Consider the following 23,257-nt stretch of genomic DNA (forward strand, 5'->3'; position numbering starts at 1 on the left):
CCTTACAGCAGTGCATTCTCATATACCTGTATACCTTACATATAGCTGTATACCTTACATATAGCTGTATACCATACATATAGCTGTATCCCTTACATCAGTGCATTCTCATATACCTGTATACCTTACATATAGCTGTATACTATACATATAGCTGTATACCTTACATCAGTGCATTCTCATATACCTGTATACCTTACATATAGCTGTATACCTTACATCAGTGCATTCTCATATACCTTTATACCTTACATATAGCTGTATACCTTACAGCAGTGCATTCTCATATACCTGTATACCTTACATATAGCTGTATACTATACATATAGCTGTATACCTTACATATAGCTGTATACCTTACATCAGTGCATTCTCATATACCTGTATACCTTACATATAGCTGTATACCTTACATACAGCTGTATACCTTACATATAGCTGTATACCTTACATCAGTGCATTCTCATATACCTGTATACCTTACATATAGCTGTATACCTTACATATAGCTGTATACCTTACATCAGTGCATTCTCATATACCTGTATACCTTACATATAGCTGTATACCTTACATCAGTGCATTCTCATATAGCTGTATACCTTACATATAGCTGTATACCTTACATATAGCTGTATACCATACATATAGCTGTATCCCTTACATCAGTGCAGTCTCATATAGCTGTATACCTTATATATACCTGTATACCTTACATATAGCTGTATTTTCTTGTGCATGTTTTATCTGTACGTTCTTTTATACAGACAGCTATTCTAACACTCTTTGTTATTACAAGTTGTCTGTACATACAGTGTAGGAAATGATGTATATCCTGTACGTTCCCAGTATGTGTCCCCTATAGATATATGTGTTCGGGCTGCAGCTATACATCTCCCCTGTATACGGGTACGCTGTGCTGTGCAGGTTTGGCTGAGGAGTCCCAGTAGAAGGACATCAGTGATCTGTATGATGACAGGACTCGCCGCAGCTGCTAAGGGTTAAACCTGGCGGACGGGGAAATCATTAATGTGCTGTGACCTCATTCTTTGTCCCCTGGACGGGCACGGAGGGCAGCGCCAATCCCGGAGCCGCTTATCAGGGCTCTGTACACACAATGCAGAGGGCAGCAGCAGCTGGGGGGTCACCTCTGTATCTGGAACCTGTTCTTCCCATGATGCATCATGTCCGTCAGCCATTATGCCAGTCACCGGTTAGCTAATAGTTGCCACAAGCTCTTTTAGTGTGGCCATGTGTGGCTCACAGACCTTCCCATCTGACCTCCATGTTTGTTCTTCCACAGATGCGTTTTCTGTCTCCGGAGGAGAGAATGGCGGCAAGACCGATTCAGTGGCCAATCTACAGCCGCAGTCCTCGCTGAATTCCATCCAGAGCTCGCCGGGGCCTAAGCGCTCCACCAACACGCTGAAGAAGTGGCTCACCAGCCCGGTGCGGCGCCTAAACAGCGGAAAGGCCGACGGCAACATTAAGAAGCAGAAGAAGAGGGCGGGAAACCTGGGCTCCCCCCGTGCCAACGACGACACCACGCCACAGGGTGACAGCGCCGACGAGGTGAGACCAAATGTTACAACCGGCTGTTATAGGATGAAAGGGTTAAAGGCCACACCTGACCTATTACTAAGGATACAGAACAAGGGACCTCACCGGAATGCGACAACCGCACCCTCCCCTATCAGTGAGGTTGTCAGAGCCCCAACCCTATGCACAGAGTCAGGATGTGGTTACGGGAGGTTGTCAGGGCCCCGTCCCTATGGTCAGAGTCAGGATATGGATACGGGAGGTTGTCAGGGCTCCGTCCCTATGGTCAGAGTCAGGATATGGATACGGGAGGTTGTCAGGGCTCCGCCCCTATGGTCAGAGTCAGGATATGGATACGGAAGGTTGTCAGGGCCCCGTCCCTATGGTCAGAGTCAGGATATGGATACGGGAGGTTGTCAGGGCTCCGCCCCTATGGTCAGAGTCAGGATGTGGATACAGGAGGTTGTCAGGGCCCTGCCCCTATGGTCAGAGTCATTATGTGGATACCGGAGGTTGTCAGAGCCCCAACCCTATGCACAGAGTCAGGATGTGGATACCGGAGGTTGTAAGAGCCCGCCCCTATGGTCAGAGTCACGATATGGATACGGGAGGTTGTCAGAACCCCGCCGCTATGGACAGTGTCAGGCTCTGAATACGGGAGGTTGTCAGGGCCCCACCCCCATGGATAGAGTCAGGCTCTGGATACGGGAGGTTGTCAGGGCCCCGCCCCCATGGATAGAGTCAGGCTCTGGGTACGGGAGATTGTCAGGGCCCCGCCCCCATGGATAGAGTCAGGCTCTGGATACGGGAGGTTGTGTGTATGGTCCTGTGTGATATCACTGGAATAGCAGGGTCCACCTTGCAGCCTCTTCTTACTGTATACCAGAACACGCCAACCTGGGACCCTCCAGGTGCTGTGAAACTACAACTCCCATCATGCTCTGGCAAAACTACAGTGTTGCACATCTTTTGCAGATATTGCTCAATGATGACCCTCATTTTCAGGACATGCTGGGAGTTGTAGTTGTGGACCAGTTGAGGAACTGAGGTTGTCACAACCATTTGTGTAGAGATCATCAAGGCTACAAACACACTAGCGAGACTCGCTGCGGATCCCAGCCCTATTCTTTCAATGGCAGACAAAATCGCAGCAGAGATGTACATCCCTGCTGCGATTTTGTCTGCAGCCCGCCCCATTAACCCTCCGGCCGCCGGAGATTATACATTACCGGGTCCCCGCTCCTGCTTGCTTCGGGGCAGGAGCGGGGACCCCGTAATGTATAGCCTGGCCGCCCCGATCGCCCCCTCAGCAGCACTGATCGCCCCCCCCCCCCCCAGCCGCACAATATCCCCCAGCCCCGGCCGCACGATATCCCGCAGCCCCCGGGCGCACAATCCCCTGCAGCTGCGGGGGCGATCAGTGCTGCTGAGGGGGCAATCGGGGCAGCAGGGGGGTGGCCAGGCTATACTTTACCCGGTCCCTGCTCCTGCCCCGAAGCAAGCAGGAGCGGGGACCCGGTAATGTATAATCTCCGGCGGCTGGGGGGTTAATGGGGCGGGCTGCAGACAAAATCGCAGCAGGGATGTACATCTCTGCTGCGATTTTGTCTGCCATTGAAAGAATAGGGCTGGGATCCGCAGCGAGTCTCGCTGCAAATACACAGCGAGAGGACTCGCTGCGGATCCGGCAAGTGTGTTTGTCCCCTAAAAGGGGAACTCCAGCTGACACTACTCTCTGTGATGGTGCTGAGGATCTGGTGCCCAGAGGATGGGAAGGCTTTGTCCTATCATTATATTTACGTGACTTATATTCTAGTTGTGGTCGGAGTTTACCTTAATGACACATTATGAACCATATGTGACTCCCATCACCCCCACCTGTTGGATAAGACTCATCCCCCACACTATGTCAATGTACGTCTCTTTTATTGCAGAAGGGTAAGAGAGGATGGGACGAAGAAGCCGACGACGATTCCCACACACCTCTCCCTCCACCCATGAAGATCTTTGATAATGAGCCGGTGCCGGATGACAAGGTAACAAAAATCCCGATAACGTGACTGTGATGGGACTGCTGGAGCGTTATAAGAGGAGCGGCTGATATCAGTCACATATGATGTAATAGGAGGTTATATCAGTACTGGAGCGTTATAAGAGAAGCGGCTGATATCAGTCACATAGGATGTAATAGGAGGATATATCAGTGCTGGAGCGTTATAAGAGGAGCAGCTGATATCAGTCACATAGGATGTAATAGGAGGTTATATCAGTGCTGGAGCGTTATATGAGGAGCGGCTGATATCAGTCACATATGATGTAATAGGAGGATATATCAGTGCTGGAGCGTTATAAGAGGAGCGGCTGATATCAGTCACATATGATGTAATAGGAGGTTATATCAGTGCTGGAGCGTTATAAGAGGAGCGGCTGATATCAGTCACATATGATGTAATAGGAGGTTATATCAGTGCTGGAGCGTTATATGAGGAGCGGCTGATATCAGTCACATATGATGTAATAGGAGGTTATATCAGTGCTGGAGCGATATAAGAGGAGCGGCTGATATCAGTCACATATGATGTAATAGGAGGTTATATCAGTGCTGGAGCGTTATATGAGGAGCGGCTGATATCAGTCACATATGATGTAATAGGAGGTTATATCAGTGCTGGAGCGTTATATGAGGAGCGGCTGATATCAGTAACATAGGATGTAATAGGAGGTTATATCAGTGCTGGAGCGGTATAAGAGGGGCGGCTGATATCAGTCACATATGGTGTAATAGGAGGTTATATCAGTGCTGGAGCGTTATAAGAGGAGCGGCTGATATCAGTCACATATAATGTAATAGGAGGTTATATCAGTGCTGGAGCGTTATAAGAGAAGCGGCTGATATCAGTCACATAGGATGTAATAGGAGGTTATATCAGTGCTGGAGCGTTATAAGAGGAGCGGCTGATATCAGTCACATAGGATGTAATAGGAGGATATATCAGTACTGGAGCGTTATAAGAGGAGCGGCTGATATCAGTCACATATAATGTAATAGGAGGTTATATCAGTGCTGGAGCGTTATAAGAGAAGCGGCTGATATCAGTCACATAGGATGTAATAGGAGGATATATCAGTACTGGAGCGTTATAAGAGGAGCGGCTGATATCAGTCACATATGATGTAATAGGAGGTTATATCAGTACTGGAGCGTTATAAGAGGAGCGGCTGATATCAGTCACATATGATGTAATAGGAGGTTATATCAGTGCTGGAGCGTTATATGAGGAGCGGCTGATATCAGTCACATAGGATGTAATAGGAGGTTATATCAGTGCTGGAGCGTTATAAGAGAAGCGGCTGATATCAGTCACATATGATGTAATAGGAGGTTATATCAGTACTGGAGCGTTATAAGAGGGGCGGCTGATATCAGTCACATGATGTCATTGTTAGCTCTGTCAGTCTGGACTCCAGTACAGGAGACATATGTGACGCTACTTTGTTTCTCTTCCCTGATACACTGTAACAGTCCTCAGCTGTGTGAGTAGGACAAGGTTGGCACCTATACACTGATATAGCACTGGCAGATGTTCTGTATAACGTTACAGTGATGTAATATGTGCGCGGCTCATCACCCTCATCATTATCAATCACTCCTCCTCCCATCTAATCTGATGGTTCTGCCGCCAGGTAACCGCACCGCCTCCCCATGTGTAAATGATCCACCCTACAGCTCACAAACGCTTATCAGCCACTATGGGGACCCAGAAAGTGGGGGGGACCCCAAAAATCTACACTCATCTGTAGCTGTGTAAATGTATATACCATTTAGTGGTGAGGCTGTAGTCCCCTCGGACGCCTCCGTTCTGGTACTGACATGGGGCAGGCATGCTGGCACTTGCCGTTCACTCACAGGGTATCTAGATGGGGGAGGGGGGGTGCCTTAGTGCTGGGCGATGGCTCAGGTTTGGGGTGACGTCCGCTCCTCTTCTCACTAACATTGTTCCCGCTTTCTTTTCCTATAACTCCCCGCGGCTCCCGCCTGACTCCTCTGCTGTTCCTCCCTGCCGGCTGCTGCTGCTAACCCGCTTTCCTTTTGCACGTCCGCGGCTTCCAGCCTTCCTTACTTGTCGCCCGTCAGAGCTCAGCGGAGGTCCCCAGTGCCGCCGAGCTGGTCAGTGCTATAGAGAATCTGGTCAGGAACAAGATGGTAAGTGACAGGGTTCTGATCTGCAGGACTATGAGAGTATATCTGTATACAGGCAGGACCTCTCTACATCTGTATACAGGCAGGACCTCACTACATCTGTATACAGGCAAGACCTCACTACATCTGTATACAGGCAGGACCTCACTACATCTGTATACAGGCAAGACCTCACTACATCTGTATACAGGCAGGACCTCACTACATCTGTATACAGGCAAGACCTCACTACATCTGTATACAGGCAGGACCTCACTACATCTGTATACAGGCAGGACCTCTCTACATCTGTATACAGGCAGGACCTCACTACATCTGTATACAGGCAGGACCTCTCTACATCTGTATACAGGCAGGACCTCACTACATCTGTATACAGGCAGGACCTCACTACATCTGTATACAGGCAGGACCTCACTACATCTGTATACAGGCAGGACCTCACTACATCTGTATACAGGCAGGACCTCACTACATCTGTATACAGGCAAGACCTCACTACATCTGTATACAGGCAGGACCTCACTACATCTGTATACAGGCAGGACCTCACTACATCTGTATACAGGCAGGACCTCACTACATCTGTATACAGGCAGGACCTCACTACATCTGTATACAGGCAGGACCTCACTAGATCTGTATACAGGCAGGACCTCACTACATCTGTATACAGGCAGGACCTCACTACATCTGTATACAGGCAGGACCTCTCTACATCTGTATACAGGCAGGACCTCACTACATCTGTATACAGGCAGGACCTCACTACATCTGTATACAGGCAGGACCTCACTACATCTGTATACAGGCAGGACCTCACTACATCTGTATACAGGCAGGACCTCTCTACATCTGTATACAGGCAGGACCTCACTACATCTGTATACAGGCAGGACCTCACTACATCTGTATACAGGCAGGACCTCACTACATCTGTATACAGGCAGGACCTCACTACATCTGTATACAGGCAGGACCTCACTACATCTGTATACAGGCAGGACCTCACTACATCTGTATACAGGCAGGACCTCACTACATCTGTATACAGGCAGGACCCCACTATATCACCTACACTACATCTGTATACAGGCAGGACCTCACTACATCTGTATACAGGCAGGACCTCACTATATCACCTACACTACATCTGTATACAGGCAGGACCCCACTACATCTGTATACAGGCAGGACCTCACTACATCTGTATACAGGCTGGACCTCACTACATCTGTATACAGGCAGGACCTCACTACATCTGTATACAGGCAGGACCTCTCTACATCTGTATACAGGCAGGACCTCACTACATCTGTATACAGGCAGGACCTCACTACATCTGTATACAGGCAGGACCTCACTACATCTGTATACAGGCAGGACCTCACTACATCTGTATACAGGCAGGACCCCACTATATCACCTACACTACATCTGTATACAGGCAGGACCTCACTACATCTGTATACAGGCAGGACCTCACTATATCACCTACACTACATCTGTATACAGGCAGGACCCCACTACATCTGTATACAGGCAGGACCTCACTACATCTGTATACAGGCAGGACCTCACTACATCTGTATACAGGCAGGACCTCACTACATCTGTATACAGGCAGGACCTCACTACATCTGTATACAGGCAGGACCTCACTACATCTGTATACAGGCAGGACCTCACTACATCTGTATACAGGCAGGACCTCACTACATCTGTATACAGGCAGGACCTCACTACATCTGTATACAGGCAGGACCTCACTACATCTGTATACAGGCAGGACCTCACTACATCTGTATACAGGCAGGACCTCACTACATCTGTATACAGGCAGGACCTCTCTACATCAGTATACAGGCAGGACCTCACTACATCTGTATACAGGCAGGACCTCACTACATCTGTATACAGGCAGGACCTCACTACATCTGTATACAGGCAGGACCTCACTACATCTGTATACAGGCAGGACCTCTCTACATCAGTATACAGGCAGGACCTCACTACATCTGTATACAGGCAGGACCTCTCTACATCTGTATACAGGTAGGACCTCATTATATCACCTACACTACAGCTTAGTATGGAGCAATGTGTCAGGTTGCGGTGTGTGTGATTTTGGTTTGTGCAGATGATGAGTGGCGGTGGATTCTGGGTTGTGAGTGGCGGTGGGTTGTGAGTGGCGGTGGATTCTGGGTTGTGAGTGGCGGTGGGTTGTGAGTGGCGGTGGATTCTGGGTTGTGCAGATTATGAATGGCGGTGGATTCTGGGTTGTGAGTGGCGGTGGATTCTGGGTTGTGCAGATAATATGTGGCGGTGGATTCTGGGTTGTGCAGATAATATGTGGCGGTGGATTCTGGGTTGTGTGTGGCGGTGGGTTGTGAGTGGCGGTGGATTCTGGGTTGTGCAGATTATGAATGGCGGTGGATTCTGGGTTGTTTGTGGCGGTGGATCCTGGGTTGTGCAGATGTAGAGTGGCGGTGGATTCTGGGTTGTGCAGATATAGAGTGGCGGTGGATTCTGGGTTGTGAGTGGCGGTGGGTTGTGAGTGGCGGTGGATTCTGGGTTGTGCAGATTATGAATGGCGGTGGATTCTGGGTTGTTTGTGGCGGTGGATCCTGGGTTGTGCAGATGTAGAGTGGCGGTGGATTCTGGGTTGTGCAGATATAGAGTGGCGGTGGATTCTGGGTTGTGCAGATATAGAGTGGCGGTGGATTCTGGGTTGTGAGTGGCGGTGGGTTGGGAGTGGCGGTGGATTCTGGGTTGTGCAGATGGTGTGTGGCGGTGGATTCTGGATTGTGAGTGGCGGTGGATTGTTGATACTGGACATCCCCTCCCCTGTATGAAGCTGCCCTTGCATGCTGCACCCTCATCTTCTCCCACATGTTCTGCAGGTTTTTGGGTTGATGTGCCACCTCTGCCATCTCTAGGCCTTTGATACATGACCCTCCACCTGACCCCAGTCCGCTTCTCTTCACAGACCATCGATGGCGGCTCCTACAGAAGCCCTCAGATCAGTTCTGTGAGTGACGGCTACAGTAATGAAGGAATGTCCTCGCCGCCCACCCCAAGAAACCACGAAGAGGAGCAGAAAGCCAAGGCTCTGAGGGGGCGAATGTGAGTGACATGTGGCTGACCGCCCTCTCCCACCCCCATACCCTCTCCATGTGCAGGGAGGTGGCGGGGTCTTTCTGGGGTAGCCTCTGCACATAGATGCCTCCATTGAGGCGGGGGTGGCCCTGTGCCAGCAGCATCTTCTGTCTCGTTGTGATTCTTCTGCTCGGAAACAAAGCGGTTTCTATGAAAGGGAAAAATAACATCTCTGCCGAGACACTAGAGCCATTGTGTGCGGTGCGGGCACGGGGCCTTTGTTATACCAGCTGTGTGCAAGAACCACTACTACTACAGGAATACTGCCGCCCTTGTGTCCTGCCCATATCCTGATCCTCTAATCCATCCTGCCCATATCCTGATCCTCTAATCCATCCTGCCCCTATGCTGATCCTCTAATCCATCCTGCCCCTATGCTGATCCTCTAATCCATCCTGCCCCTATCCTGATCCTCTAATCCATCCTGCCCCTATCCTGATCCTCTAATCCATCCTGCCCCAATCCTGATCCTCTAATCCATCCTGCCCATATCCTGATCCTCTAATACATCCTGCCCCTATGCTGATCCTCTAATCCATCCTGCCCCTATCCTGATCCTCTAATACATCCTGCCCCTATCCTGATCCCCTAATCCATCCTGCCCCTATGCTGATCCTCTAATCCATCCTGCCCCTATCCTGATCCTCTAATCCATCCTGCCCCTATGCTGATCTTCTAATCCATCCTGCCCCTATGATGATTCTCTAATCCATCCTGCCCCTATGCTGATCCTCTAATCCATCCTGCCCCTATGCTGATCCTCTAATCCATCCTGCCCCTATCCTGATCCTCTAATCCATCCTGCCCCTATCCTGATCCTCTAATCCATCCTGCCCCTATGCTGATCCTCTAATCCATCCTGCCTCTATCCTGATCCTCTAATCCATCCTGCCCCTATGCTGATCCTCTAATCCATCCTGCCCCTATGCTGATTCTCTAATCCATTCTGCCCCTATGCTGATCCTCTAATCCATCCTGCCTCTATGCTGATCCTCTAATCCATCCTGCCTCTATGCTGATCCTCTAATCCATCCTGCCCATATCCTGATCCTCTCTCTCTATAATACATACTGCCTGTTTCCTAAACCTCTCCATAATACATCCTGCCTCTCTCTATAATACATCCTGCCCCTATCCTGATCCTCTCCATAATACATCCTGCCCATATCCTGATCCTCTCTATAATACATCCTGCCTGTTTCCTGATCCTCTCTCTCTATAATACATCCTGCCTGTTTCCTGATCCTCTCTATAATACATCCTGCCTGTTTCCTGATCCTCTCTCTCTATAATACATCCTGCCTGTTTCCTGATCCTCTCTATAAAACATACTGCCTGTTTCCTGATCCTCTCTATAAAACATACTGCCTGTTTCCTGATCCTCTCTATAAAACTATGCCTGTTTCCTGATCCTCTCTCTATAATACATCCTGCCTGTTTCCTGATCCTCTCTTTATAATACATACTGCCTGTTTCCTGATCCTCTCTATAAAACATCCTGCCTGTTTCCTGATCCTCTCTTTATAATACATTCTGCCTGTTTCCTGATCCTCTCTCTATAATACATCCTGCCTGTTTCCTGATCCTCTCTTTATAATACATACTGCCTGTTTCCTGATCCTCTCTCTATAATACATCCTGCCTGTTTCCTGATCCTCTCTTTATAATACATTCTGCCTGTTTCCTGATCCTCTTTCTCATACAGTCGTTGTTCTGCTTTATTCTATAGGTTTGTATTAAATGAGCTTGTGCAGACGGAGAGAGATTATGTGAAGGACCTGGGTGTAGTAGTGGAGGTAAGTGTGTGTCCAGCCGTCCCGCTCGCCACTCTATTCACTGACATGGTCCAGAGCTCAGGGTCAGAGGAAGCTGCCAGCTGTACTAATGGCCGATTCTTTGTCCCCTCTGCACAGGGCTTCATGCCCAGGGTAGAAGAGAAAGGGCCAACAGAGGACATGAACGGGAAGGAGAAGATGGTATTTGGTAACATTCACCAGATCTACGACTGGCACAAAGAGTAAGTGTGGCGTTCAGCTCTGCTCACCTGTGACAGCTATGTAGTGCAAATCTATATAGATGTGTGTATGGTGGTGGAATGGCCCTCACTGTCCTTGTCAGAACTTATTTCCTATTCCTAATGTTTTGTCAACTTCCCCAACAGAACGAGGCAATTACCCAGGGATACAAAACTCAGCACATATACATGTAGCCCCTACACCGCACCTTATACACGTAGATATGTATATCACATAGCTCCCACACTGCACCTTACACACACACTTAAAATATATATATATATATATATATATATATATATAATGCAGCCCCGCACTGTACATACACGTATATATATATATACCATGTAGCCCCTACACAGAACCTTACACACGTGTGTGTGTGTGTGTGTGTGTGTGTGTGTATATATATATATATATATATAATGTAGCCCCCCACCACCACCACTGCACCCTACACACACACACACTACATATATATACAGTGGTGCCTTCGATTAGGAGCATAATTCGTTCCGGGACGGCGCTTGTAATCCAAATCCACTCTTAAACCAAAGCAAATTTTCCCATAACAAATCATAGAAATGCAGACAATTGGCTCCACACCCCAAAATAATGATTTATTATTCTGAATAAGATGTAAAACTGATGAAACAAACATTCAGAAACAGCAGAATCTGTGATACTATAAGTTACTGTACAGTAATGGAGAGGATGGGAAACACAAGGACTGACAGAGACTGCAGGGGGCATGGAGGAATGAGCAGGGCAGATGTAGGTACAGTATATAGCAGCACTCTCTGTCCGAGGAGAGAGGGGTTACAGCTATGGAGAGATTACCTCCACAGTACTGTCCCCTGATGTAAGCCCCAGCCTGAAGTGGATATCTGCCATGATTTGGAAGGTGAGGGAGACTTCCTGGGTCAGAGTACAGGGCTGTAGACCCCACTATGCAGACCATGCCCCTCCTCCACTCGCCCTACAACCCAGTACAGGGAGATCTTACACCAAGTAAGGCCCCATTCACACGTCCGTGTCAGTTTTTACTGTCAGGAAATCCTGATCAGGAGACCTCAAATGTCATCAGGAAAGTATCAGGATTTCCTGACAGTAATCCGTTTTTACCATCAGGAAACCATCAGGAAAAACCTTCAGGATTTCCTGATGAGATGGTCTAGTATGCCAACATAAATCACAGGTACCCACACAGCCCCTAGTGTACCTGGATTGCCACAGGCTGCAGAACTACAACTCCCATCATGGCCTGCCAGCAGAGCCATGATGGGAGTTGTACTTCTGCAACCTGGATGGCCACAGGCTGCAGAACTACTCTCATGGCCTGGCAACTCCATCAGAGCTTGGTGGGAGTAGTAGTCCTAAAGGGGTAATCTCACCTGTCCTGGATCCTGCTCTGTCCGGGCAGCGAGGTTGAGGTCCGGGCGGCGGCAGCGGTCGGAGGCGCGGAGCATGCGGCGGGCCGGTGGTGAGTTTCCGGGGGGGGGAAAGGGGGGGATGGGGGGCGGGGTGGATGGAGCTGAGCGAGCGGGCGGGCGGGCTGCACCGCACTCTGGCCGGCCAGCCCTGTAGTACCAGAGGGGCGGTCGGGCGAGCGGAGCGGGCGAGTGGAGCGGGCGGGCGAGCGGAGCGGGTGGGCGGGCGGGCTGCACCGCACCGCACTCTGGCCGGCCAGCCCTGTCGTACCGGGCACAGTGTGTGGTGCGGGTGGTCGGCCCCGTGGTGAGGTCCTGGCTCTCTACCATTCCGGAATCACGGGCACTTTCCTGATATACATCAGGAAAATGCCCGTGATTCCGGCGCTCCCATAGACTTCTATGGGGGCGTCCGTGCCGGATTTCCGGACGAAAATAGGACAGGATCTAAAAAATCCGGTCCTATTTTCCGGAACGGACACCCTTCCGGTAAAATCCGGAAGGGTGTCCGTGTCTAATGTCAGCCTATGAGTCCGGAAATCCGTCCGGATTTCCTGATAGGAAATCCAGACAGATTTTCCTGATAGGAAATCCGGACAGATTTTCCGGACGTGTGAAGGGGGCCTAACTCTTAAACCAAGGTACCTTTGTGTGTGTGTTTGTGTGTGTGTGTGCGTGTGTGTATATATATATATATATATATATATATATATATATATATATATATATATATATATATATATATATATAGTAGTGGAAATGAAAAGTTTAATAAAAGGCATTATTTTCTCCTTGCCCCTGCCGCTCTCCATTACCCTGTTATTGAGTGCGGGAGACACCGACCTCACTGTTCATATTTCAACAACTAATCATTAGACCACAGTCTGTAATAATGCGGCACCAGCCCTCCCCCACTACTGCCTGCGCCACGGCGGACAACCTGTCCCAGACGTTATCTGTTAGCAAAGAAACAAATTAGATGGATCTCAAAGTAACTGCAGAGGATGGCGCCAAGAAGTGAGGAGGGGGACAAGGGAGAGGTCAGGACAAGACAAGGGATGGATATAAGGGGTAAGGATGAGGGATAAGGGGTAAGGACAATGGATAAGGGGTGAGGACAATGGATAAGGGGTGAGGACAATGGATAAGGGGTGAGGATGAGGGAAGGGATAAGGGGTAAGCGTGAGGGATAAGGGGTGAGGATGAGGGAAGGGATAAGGGGTAAGCGTGAGGGATAAGGGGTGAGGATGAGGGAAGGGATAAGGGGTAAGGATAAGGGGTGAGGATGAGGGAAGGGATAAGGACAAGGGATAAGGGGTGAGGATGATGGAAGGGATAAGGGGTAAGCGGAGGGATAAAGACAAGGGGTGAGGATGAGGAAGAGCGGTGAGGACAAGGCATGTATATTGGGGATGAAGACAAGGGGAGGGATAAGGGGTGAGGATGAGGCGTGAGACACAGGGTAAAGGCAAGGGATGACGACAAGGAGAGGGATAAGGATTGTAGACCAAGAGAGGGATGAGGACATGGCTGAGGAGCAGCGTCACATAAACCTCTGCTTTGTACTATGTTCCAGGCTGCAGTATAAAGCATGGAGGATTCCATTATATGTAAATGTAACTTCAGGACCCCAGCACTGACCATTAACCCTTCTGAGCCTTGCATAACTGGTTCTCTGCTGAGATCTGATGAATGTTTGGTGTCTGATTGTTGCTGTGTTTTAACCCACTGAACCCCACAGACCCCGCTCTAAACGTTTATTCTTTTCTTCCAGCTTTTTCCTGGGGGAGCTGCAGAAATGTCTCCCAGAGCCGGAGCGGCTGGCCCAGCTTTTCATTAAACATGTAAGTAGATACCTCTGCTCCATGCTGTCCATGGTGTCAGGAGGATACACTCTGTCCGCTCATCTATAATAGGTACAGTGTGTGTATGTGTGTATGTGTATATATATATATATATATATATATATATATATTATACACTGTACCATATTAGAAATAGGAGGAGAGGCAGGGGGACACCATGGTGACACTACTATATTGTTAATATTCATTGTTTTCATCCAGGAGAGGAAGCTGCACATGTACGTGGTCTACTGCCAGAACAAACCGCGCTCCGAATACATAGTCGCTGAGTACGATTCCTTCTTTGAGGTAATGAAATGTCCTTTCCTATTACTGAGTAATGCATTCTCTGGAGATGGTTACTCATTATATATACAGCAATAATCTCCATACAGTATACATTACATTACTTATCCTATATCATACGCAGGTTCTGTGCAGAGACTGAACCAGCAGGGTACACTTCTGAAGCTGTAAAGTCTGCTGAATTAGGAGTATAGTTCTGGAGTATAGTGCAATTAGGGTCTTATTAGACAAAGAAATTTTTTGTTTTCACCGACTAACAATAAGTGATTGCAAACAAGCGTTTTTGGGAACGCCCAGAAATCGTTCTCCATAACACACAGAACAATAGTTGTTACTATAATCATTAGTAAGATCGTTTCCTCCTTCTGATTCCAGGAAAAGAAGGAACGAGGTATATATACACAAAAGATTTTTGATCAAGTTCGAACGATATAACAATTTTTTTCCGCACAATAATCGTATGATAGGGCTCTTAGTCTATGATACCTCAGATACATTGTATCAGCTCAGTTACTGTATCTCACATTCTGCATTGCTACAAGCTGCCGGCACCGCAGGGTCCTAGTGAGAGTCTGTGCTGTAATTTGACCCATTTCCCGCCCTTGCCACTTGATAGGGAAGTTTATGGGTAAATATTTTGACGGCAGATTCCTGATCTTACCTAGCGGATTATACCTCATATTAGTGGGGGAAGGGGGGGGGGGGGGGGTCATTCTCTGTCCGCAGGCTTCATGTCCAGCATTTGGGGGTCCATACATGAATTATATCATATAATGGATAATTCTCTTCTTTGCAGGAAGTAAATCAGGAAGTTAACCAGCGGTTCACAATCAGCGACTTCCTCATTAAACCGATCCAGCGGATCACCAAGTACCAGCTGCTGCTGAAAGTGAGTGACGATCCTTGTCGCTGTCTATTCTCAATGTCACCTTTGATTCTCGATGTCGCAGTTGATTCTCGATGTCGCTGTTGACCGGAGGCTGCAGTCATCTTCTCTTCTCTTTGTTTCAGGACTTTCTGAAGTACAGTCAGAAGGCCGGTCTGGAGTGCTCGGAGATTGAGGTTGGTCTTAGGAGGAGGAGGTGTCATGGTGAATACTGCTGCTCAGTAATGGCAGTTGTTTCTGCCCCCCATCCAGACACGTCGTGTTGCCCTCATGTGACCAGTGCTGCAGTCTGCTGTGGTGTCAGGTGTTTAGGGGTGAATCTTTTAGTCCTCCCCTATGGATCACTGTCTCAGATGCAGATGATGTATAGTCATCTCAGCAGGGACTGCAGCACTGATTATCCTGAGTACAGCAATATCACAGCAGTGTATACTGACACAGGCCGAGCCGTCTGACCATCCTGACATCCTTCCATTTTGTCTCCTTCCGCCACAGAAAGCCGTGGAGTTAATGTGCCTTGTACCGAAACGCTGCAACGACATGATGAACCTGGGGAGGCTTCAGGGATTCGAGGTGAGGAGGATGATCCGGATGATGGGGTTGTTTATGGCGCCCCTCCCCCATGACTCCGCAGCTCTCCTCAGTATCATTTGATACATCTTACATAACACGGCAGTGAGGTCATCTATGTCATTGAGGGGTCACCGGTGTTTTCGGTACATTAGTTGCTGGTTAGAAGCGACAGAACCGGACGGACGGGTTTATTTTGCGGCAGCGGATGATGCACTCAGACTTTGTTAGTCAGGCTGGGTGTGCGCCATTGTGTAATGTTATTCCCTGGTATAAGCCTCTTACTGTCTGGGATCATCTGCAGCTTCTCCTGGGTGTGAGGTACGATCCTCCGGGGATCCTGAAGCCTCGCTGACAGCCCCCATTCATTGTGCACAATATTGATTTTGCGCCTTTCATTGTCTTGTTAAAAACAGAGAAATGTGAGACACACAGCGCCCCCTGCTGGTGGCTGCAAGTAGTATTATTAGACAGTCCAATGGAAGTTAAAGGGAATGTGTCAGATACATTTTCTTTTTCTGATTAGTCAGATACTAGAACTTGTTCTTTTATTCTAATCTGTTTTTATTTTCTGACTTTATTTTTTTTTTTATTTTACTTTTTGCACATTGTTATGGAGGTGGCCATCTTGTCTGGGTTGTTCTTAACAGCATTTAGTACAGTACATGCTTTACAACGAGACTCATGGACATAGAGGACAATAGACAGACTCTGTTCCCTAGGATAAATGTGAGACATTACTGAGCGCGCTCTGTGACCTTTGAAAAAGTCATATCACAGGGAGCTGCTATTGTCTCCTCAATCTACTGGTGTCACATGACGCTGCAATGCTGTACAGATCACTTAACAGCAGCCTCCTCTTATCACCACAGACACAACAGGAAGTCTCAGCTTAGTTTTAGCCCCAGTGGTGAGAATGGAAAGATATCAGGATCATTTTATAATATAGATGGAAAAATTGTCACCAACATTATAAAAAAAAATCTTTTTAAAATAAAAACGTTATTTAAACAATTAGTTAAATTAGTTAAATAACAAAGTAATTTTCTATAATATATACCAGCCCATAACGCCACTGTCCTTGTCTCCAGGGTAAGCTGACTGCTCAGGGCAAACTCCTCCAGCAGGACACGTTCTACGTCATTGAGCAAGAATCTGGTCTCCAGTCCAGACCCAAGGAGAGAAGAGTTTTCCTGTTTGAGCAGATCGTCATCTTCAGTGAGCTCCTCCGGAAAGGGTCCTCCACCCCGGGATACATGTTCAAAAGAGGCATCAAGGTGAGGAACAGATCTCCCCCAGACACATAGGTGTTGTGTATTGCCTTTCCTTGTGCTGTTGATCAGTCTCGCTCTCCGCATGTCTTCTTATTCTATCGGAATGACATTATTTCTTCTCTTGCAGATGAATTACCTTGTTTTGGAAGAAAACATTGACAACGATCCCTGTAAATTTGCCCTGATGAGCAGGGACACCTCCGAGAGGGTCATCCTCCAGGCCGCCAACTCAGAAATCAAGCAGGCCTGGGTGCAAGACATCAGCCAGGTGCTGGAGACCCAGCGAGACTTCCTCAACGGTGAGAGAGACGCAGGGGCGGACGGGGTGCACTATAGGGTGATCAGGAGGACTATAGGATAATGGGGAGGACTATAGAATAACGGACAGGACTATAGGATGATGGGGAGGACTATAGGATAATGGGGGAACTATAGGATAATGGGGGGACTATAGGATAATGGGGGGACTATAGGATAATGGGGGGACTATAGGATAATGGGAGGACTCTAGGATGAAGGGGAGGACTATAGGATAACGGAGAGGACTATAGGATAACGGAGAGGACTATAGGATAACGGGGGGGGGACTATAGGATAACGGGGGGTACTATAGCATAATGATGAGGACTATAGGATGATGAGGAGGACTATAGGATGATGGGAAGGACTATAGGATAATGGGGAGGACTATAGGATGATAGGGAGGACTATAGGATGATGGGGAGGACTATAGGATGATGGTGGGACTATAGGATGATGGTGGGACTATAGGATAATGGGGAGGACTATAGGATAATGGGGAGGACTATAGGATGATAGGGAGGACTATAGGATGATGGGGAGGACTATAGGATGATGGTGGGACTATAGGATGATGGTGGGACTATAGGATGATGGGGAGGACTATAGGGTGATGGGGAGGACTATAGGGTGATGGGGAGGACTATAGGATGATGATGGGACTATAGGATGATAGGGAGGACTATAGGGTGATGGGGAGGACTATAGGGTGATGGGGAGGACTATAGGGTGATGGGGAGGACTATAGGATAACGGGGAGGACTATAGGATAACGGGGAGGACTATAGGATAATGGGGAGGACTATAGGATGATAGGGAGGACTATAGGGTGATGGGGAGGACTATAGGATGATGGTGGGACTATAGGATGATAGGGAGGACTATAGGATGATGGGGAGGACTATAGGATGATAGGGAGGACTATAGGGTGATGGGGAGGACTATAGGATGATGATGAGGACTATAGGATGATGGTGGGACTATAGGATGATGGTGGGACTATAGGATGATGGTGGGACTATAGGATGATGGTGGGACTATAGGGTGATGGGGAGGACTATAGGATAATGATGAGGACTATAGGATGATGGTGGGACTATAGGGTGATGGGGAGGACTATAGGATAATGATGAGGACTATAGGATGATGGTGGGACTATAGGGTGATGGGGAGGATTATAGGGTGATGGGGAAGACTGTGGGGTCAGGATCAGGCAGTATGGCTGCCACAGTGCTTGTTGTCGCTCATCAGCTGATCAGGACTCTGGGAAAGCTGTGTGATAGTCTGGGTGGGTGGGAGCTTTGTTGGCAGTGAAGGGTTAATCTTGTTCTTCTCAGTAATGAATGTGTTAATGCCGCCTCTCCTCTCGTCTTGTCACCGTCTTGTTAACTCTTGCGCTTCTCTTCCTCTCATGGCTGCGCCCGTCCCCTTCTCCCAGTAAGTCGTTCTCTTCCTCTTCATACTAACATGTACTGAGTGTGTGACGTGTGTGACTGGAGCTGCTGGATGTCGCTGTTCACACTCGTCTCCTTACTGATGGGTTCATGTAGCAGCCGCAGTGTAAACAGCTGGGCCAATTCTTGTCAGTAATATTTTTTTAAGGGGTAGTTAACCAAATTTTTTTTCCCTTCAATTGCACACAGATTTGAAATCTACATCTATAAAAAAAAATATCTCAAGTCTTCCAGTACGTATTAGCTGCTGTATGTCCTGCAATAAGTTGTGTATTCCTTCCAGTCTGGAGAGCAGGAGAGGTTTTCTATGGGGATTTCCTGCTGCTCTGGACAGTTCCTGACATGGACAGAGGTGGCAGCAGAGAGCACTATGTGAGACTAGAGAGAATACACCACTTCCTGCAGGACATACAGCAGCAGATAAGTACTGGCAGACTTGAGATTTTTTAACAGAAGTAAATTACAAATCTCGGGCACTTTCTGACACTAGTTAATTTGAAAGAAAATACATTTTCGTAAACAACCCCTTTAAATTAAAACAATCTACTACTAACGGTTTTAATTAAAGGAGTATTCACATCTGAGCTTGCTATGGATAGGGGATAGGAAGCTGATCGATGGTAAAGATGAGCGAATTTGCTGAGGTTCGGGTTCATATGAACCTGAACTATCGGCTTCTGATTCCCGCTGTCTGCCTGCTCCGTGAACAGGGTGGATGCAGCCTTACGGACCGCCTGGAAAACTGGCATACAGACATTGGCATAGGCTGTGGCAGTCCTCAGGCTGTATCCCAGTTTTCCAGGCGGTCCTCCGGCTGTATCCACCCTTACCACGGAGCGGGCAGAAAGCGGCAATCAGAAGCCGAGAGTTCAGGTTCATACGAACCCGAACTTCGGCAAATTTGCTTATCTCTAATCGATGGGGGTCCTACCGCCTAGTCACCCACCAATACTGGGGGCGCAATCGCCTCGCAGTGAATCAAGCAGTGGCCGCACATGTGAGGGCGCTATTCTCTGCGGGGAGATTGTGCCCCCTTTGCTGGGATCAGCAGGTGTCCGGGCCGTAGGACCCTCAGCAGTCAGCTTGTTATCCCCTCTCCTATCTTATGTTAAAGGATGAGAATACCCCTTTATTTCTTCACCACTTTATCGCTCTCTGCTTGCTGTCAGTGATTAGAATCTAGCCCTGTTCAGTCAGCAGAGGGGTTGTTACAATGTATCAGTGGAGAGGAGCACCAGAGAGACCATGACACGTAATAGATTTGTGCTGCTGTTACCTGCATCAACACATTGTAACAACACGTCAGCTGTGGACAAAGTAATTAGTAAACAATTATTTGCTTCCATTTATTGCCAGCAAGCAGCATCTTATCAAGAACGATTGAGACGTCATCCTTCTCACAGCTGAGGGTTTGTTACATGTAATCGGTGTATAATCCTCTGTACTGCAGAGTGATACTGATACACTGTAACAAACCCTCAGCTGTTAGGGGTATTAGACAGTACTCAGGATCCCCTCCAGTGCGTGTGCGTTTTATTGTATTGTAATTTTTTTGCCACTTTTTGCTGGGTTCCAGGTCCTTCCCAAACTCTCCACTTCCTGTCAGTGAATGAGGTTGCACCCCTGTCCTGATCTTGTCCTGCACACAGCTGCAGAGCTTGTTACAGTGTGTCAGTTCTCTGCCTGATCAGGACAGGTTTTTATCTTTTGGACAGAGAAGAATAAATCGGAGAGACACTACACCAAGTAAGATGAAGATGAGGCACTCACCCTTCTTGTCTTCTTAAAAGCAGATAAAGTTTATTTTACATAACTGCAGGCACAGACACAGACATGTCTGTGTCTGTGCCTGCAGTTATGTAAAATAAACTTTATCTGCTTTTAAGAAGACAAGAAGGGTGAGTGCCTCATCTTCATCTTACTTGGTGTAGTGTATTCCGGATGGACTTTTATGGATGAATGAGCACCACCCATTGTTGTACAAGGTCTTTTTGGAGAGTGTTCAGAAGGTCCAGTTCACCTGCGGTAGTGCCGAGACACTTTCTCTGTGGTGATAAATCGGGGAGAGCCCATTAATATGGCGGCTGATGGTTAGATCCCGGGTCATAGAGAATGATAGGTATGATCACTTGTGATGTCTATGAACACGTGACGTGACACGGCTCTCCTCTCTGTACTGCGTGCAGCGCTACAATCACCGATAGAGTACCAGCGAAAGGAAAGTAACGCCGCCATGAACAAGCCGCAGATGAGCCGGGCGCCCACCCCCAGCAACAGGCCGCTCTCCACCACCCCCATGGGCTCCGAAAAATGTGTCAACCTCCCCACCCGGAATCAGTCATTACCGCAAAGGAAAATACCTACCTCCAACGGCAGCCCAGGGTATGATCTGTACCAGCCCGCAGACAAGTACGACATGAGCCAGGTAACGTCACCTCCGCCATAGGAGAAGATATATATATTACACATATGGGTGGGGGGGGAGGCCAAACACCGTCACCAGATCCTGATCGATCACACTGGACATCATCATGACATCAGCTAACACTTATCCTCTCTGTGATATCCCCCATCATCTCAGCCTAACATGTGTTAATCCAGTGAGAGATAAGTGGATGCCTGGTATCTGTAGTACTCCTTACTATACAAAGGGTCAGACAGGTTATTGCATGGTGGGAGTAGTTGTGCCCCCCCCCCATACACAGCAGACGGGTGGGGATGTGTTCAATGCATCAACCACAACACTGTTATCTTTACATTATTGTCGAGCAATATGGCGGCATAGCAACTGTTACCATGTAGATGTGTGACTCTCAAGCTGTGACCCCCAAGCTGTTGCGGAACTACAACTCCCATCCAGACAAAATTTAAGTTTTGATTGGAATACAGATGAGTCTGCTTTTATTGGAATATTATATTAAATGTTTTGTTTTCATTTCCATTCTGTGATTAGTCTTACAAAACTTAAAACCTAGAACTGCAATCCTACCCTGACACGGGTTTTTGCTAAACTACAACTCCTGTCATGTCCTTTCATAGATGGTGCAGAACTTTTACAGATGTTGAAAACCACTACTCCCACCATGTACCGACAAAATGGTTACAAAACTACAACTACAACTCCTATCATGCACTGACAAAACTGCTGCAAAACTACAACTCCTATCATGCACTGACAAAACTACTGCAAAACAAAAAATGAAATCTTGCCTATGGAGGAGGATGTTTATTTTCTTCAGTGCAGGAAAACGTTCCTCTTTGTTCCTCCTGGGCAGCTCACATGACTAACTCCTCCCCTTCTCTCTTGACCCGCCCCCGCAGAATGAGCTGGCTGGGTGTAATGGGACCAACTCCATGGCTGTTATCCAAGATTACTATGCACTGAAGGAGAACGAGATCTGCGTCTACCAAGGGGAAATTGTACAAGTCCTGGCCATCAACCAGCAGAACATGTTCCTGGTCTACCGGCCATCCAATGATCAGTCGCCGGCAGCTGAAGGCTGGATCCCTGGCTCCATTTTGGGGCAAATTACTAAATCTTCTGCGGACAGTAACGACAGAAGCATCAAGTAAGTGCTGACCGGGCGCAGTGTGTGGATTATAGGGAATTTCTGCTGGTTTTTTTCACAGCTTTTGGAAGAAGAGTTGAATGTGGAGCCTGCGGCGCGGCCGGCGCCAGGCAGGACGCTCCTTATTTTTATTTCTTTTTTTTTATAATTTTTTTTTTTTTTTTTTTGTTAATACTTGTACAGAAACCGGTAACCGGTAAAGCTGAGTTCTGTATAGATGATGCTGCTTCCCCGTACAGCACGCGGAGCGCCCCCGGACTGGACTATGTGCCATGTTACCATACTGTATATTGCTGATAGGACTGTGTCGGACTGAGCCAGGCTCCTCGACGAGGAGATTTATTCTGTTGTCTGTGGCAATTTCTATGTACAGCTGTCATTCTCCCGATTTATTTGGACTTTTTTTTGTTCATTTTAATATATATGTTCACGGTAAACCTGTAAGATATTTTGTTTGGCGCGCCCCTCGCCCCCCGCCCCCCCCCCCCCCCCCCCCCCAGTACATTCCTGTATAAAGTATTTTGCACTATTTAAAAAAAAGACAAAAAAAAGAGATAAAAAAAAAAAAGAAACCTCAGTCCTATTGATGACGTCAGATCGTGCAATATAATGCTAGTCACAATGTTCATCATTGTACCTGTATTGTAACTAATAATTTTAAATGTACTATTTTAAATATGTAAAATAAATTTTCACCAGGATCGGCATGT

At 47.8% G+C, this 23,257-nt stretch overlaps 1 protein-coding gene across 9 annotated transcripts in view; it reads left to right on the plus strand.

The window, feature by feature from the left end:
- Positions 1-23,257, plus strand: part of KALRN (kalirin RhoGEF kinase) — a 237,598-nt gene that overhangs the window by 198,893 nt on the left and 15,448 nt on the right. For 7 of the 9 annotated variants that reach the window (XM_069982465.1, XM_069982466.1, XM_069982470.1 and 4 more), the window contains 15 exons: positions 1,304-1,572; positions 3,474-3,575; positions 5,651-5,743; positions 8,730-8,866; positions 10,629-10,695; positions 10,813-10,916; positions 14,119-14,188; positions 14,411-14,497; positions 15,291-15,383; positions 15,506-15,556; positions 15,876-15,953; positions 17,042-17,227; positions 17,352-17,523; positions 21,165-21,403; positions 22,300-22,547. In XM_069982465.1, the coding sequence (XP_069838566.1) occupies positions 1,304-1,572; positions 3,474-3,575; positions 5,651-5,743; positions 8,730-8,866; positions 10,629-10,695; positions 10,813-10,916; positions 14,119-14,188; positions 14,411-14,497; positions 15,291-15,383; positions 15,506-15,556; positions 15,876-15,953; positions 17,042-17,227; positions 17,352-17,523; positions 21,165-21,403; positions 22,300-22,547 (1,996 nt within the window). Of the gene's footprint in view, positions 1-1,303; positions 1,573-3,473; positions 3,576-5,650; positions 5,744-8,729; positions 8,867-10,628; positions 10,696-10,812; positions 10,917-14,118; positions 14,189-14,410; positions 14,498-15,290; positions 15,384-15,505; positions 15,557-15,875; positions 15,954-17,041; positions 17,228-17,351; positions 17,524-21,164; positions 21,404-22,017; positions 22,548-23,257 lie in introns of those variants that run through there. The other 2 variants (XM_069982472.1, XM_069982467.1) reach the window with 2 other exon arrangements.

The sequence above is a fragment of the Dendropsophus ebraccatus genome, chromosome 9 (genome assembly GCF_027789765.1).
Source record: "Dendropsophus ebraccatus isolate aDenEbr1 chromosome 9, aDenEbr1.pat, whole genome shotgun sequence".
Lineage (NCBI taxonomy): Eukaryota > Metazoa > Chordata > Amphibia > Anura > Hylidae > Dendropsophus > Dendropsophus ebraccatus.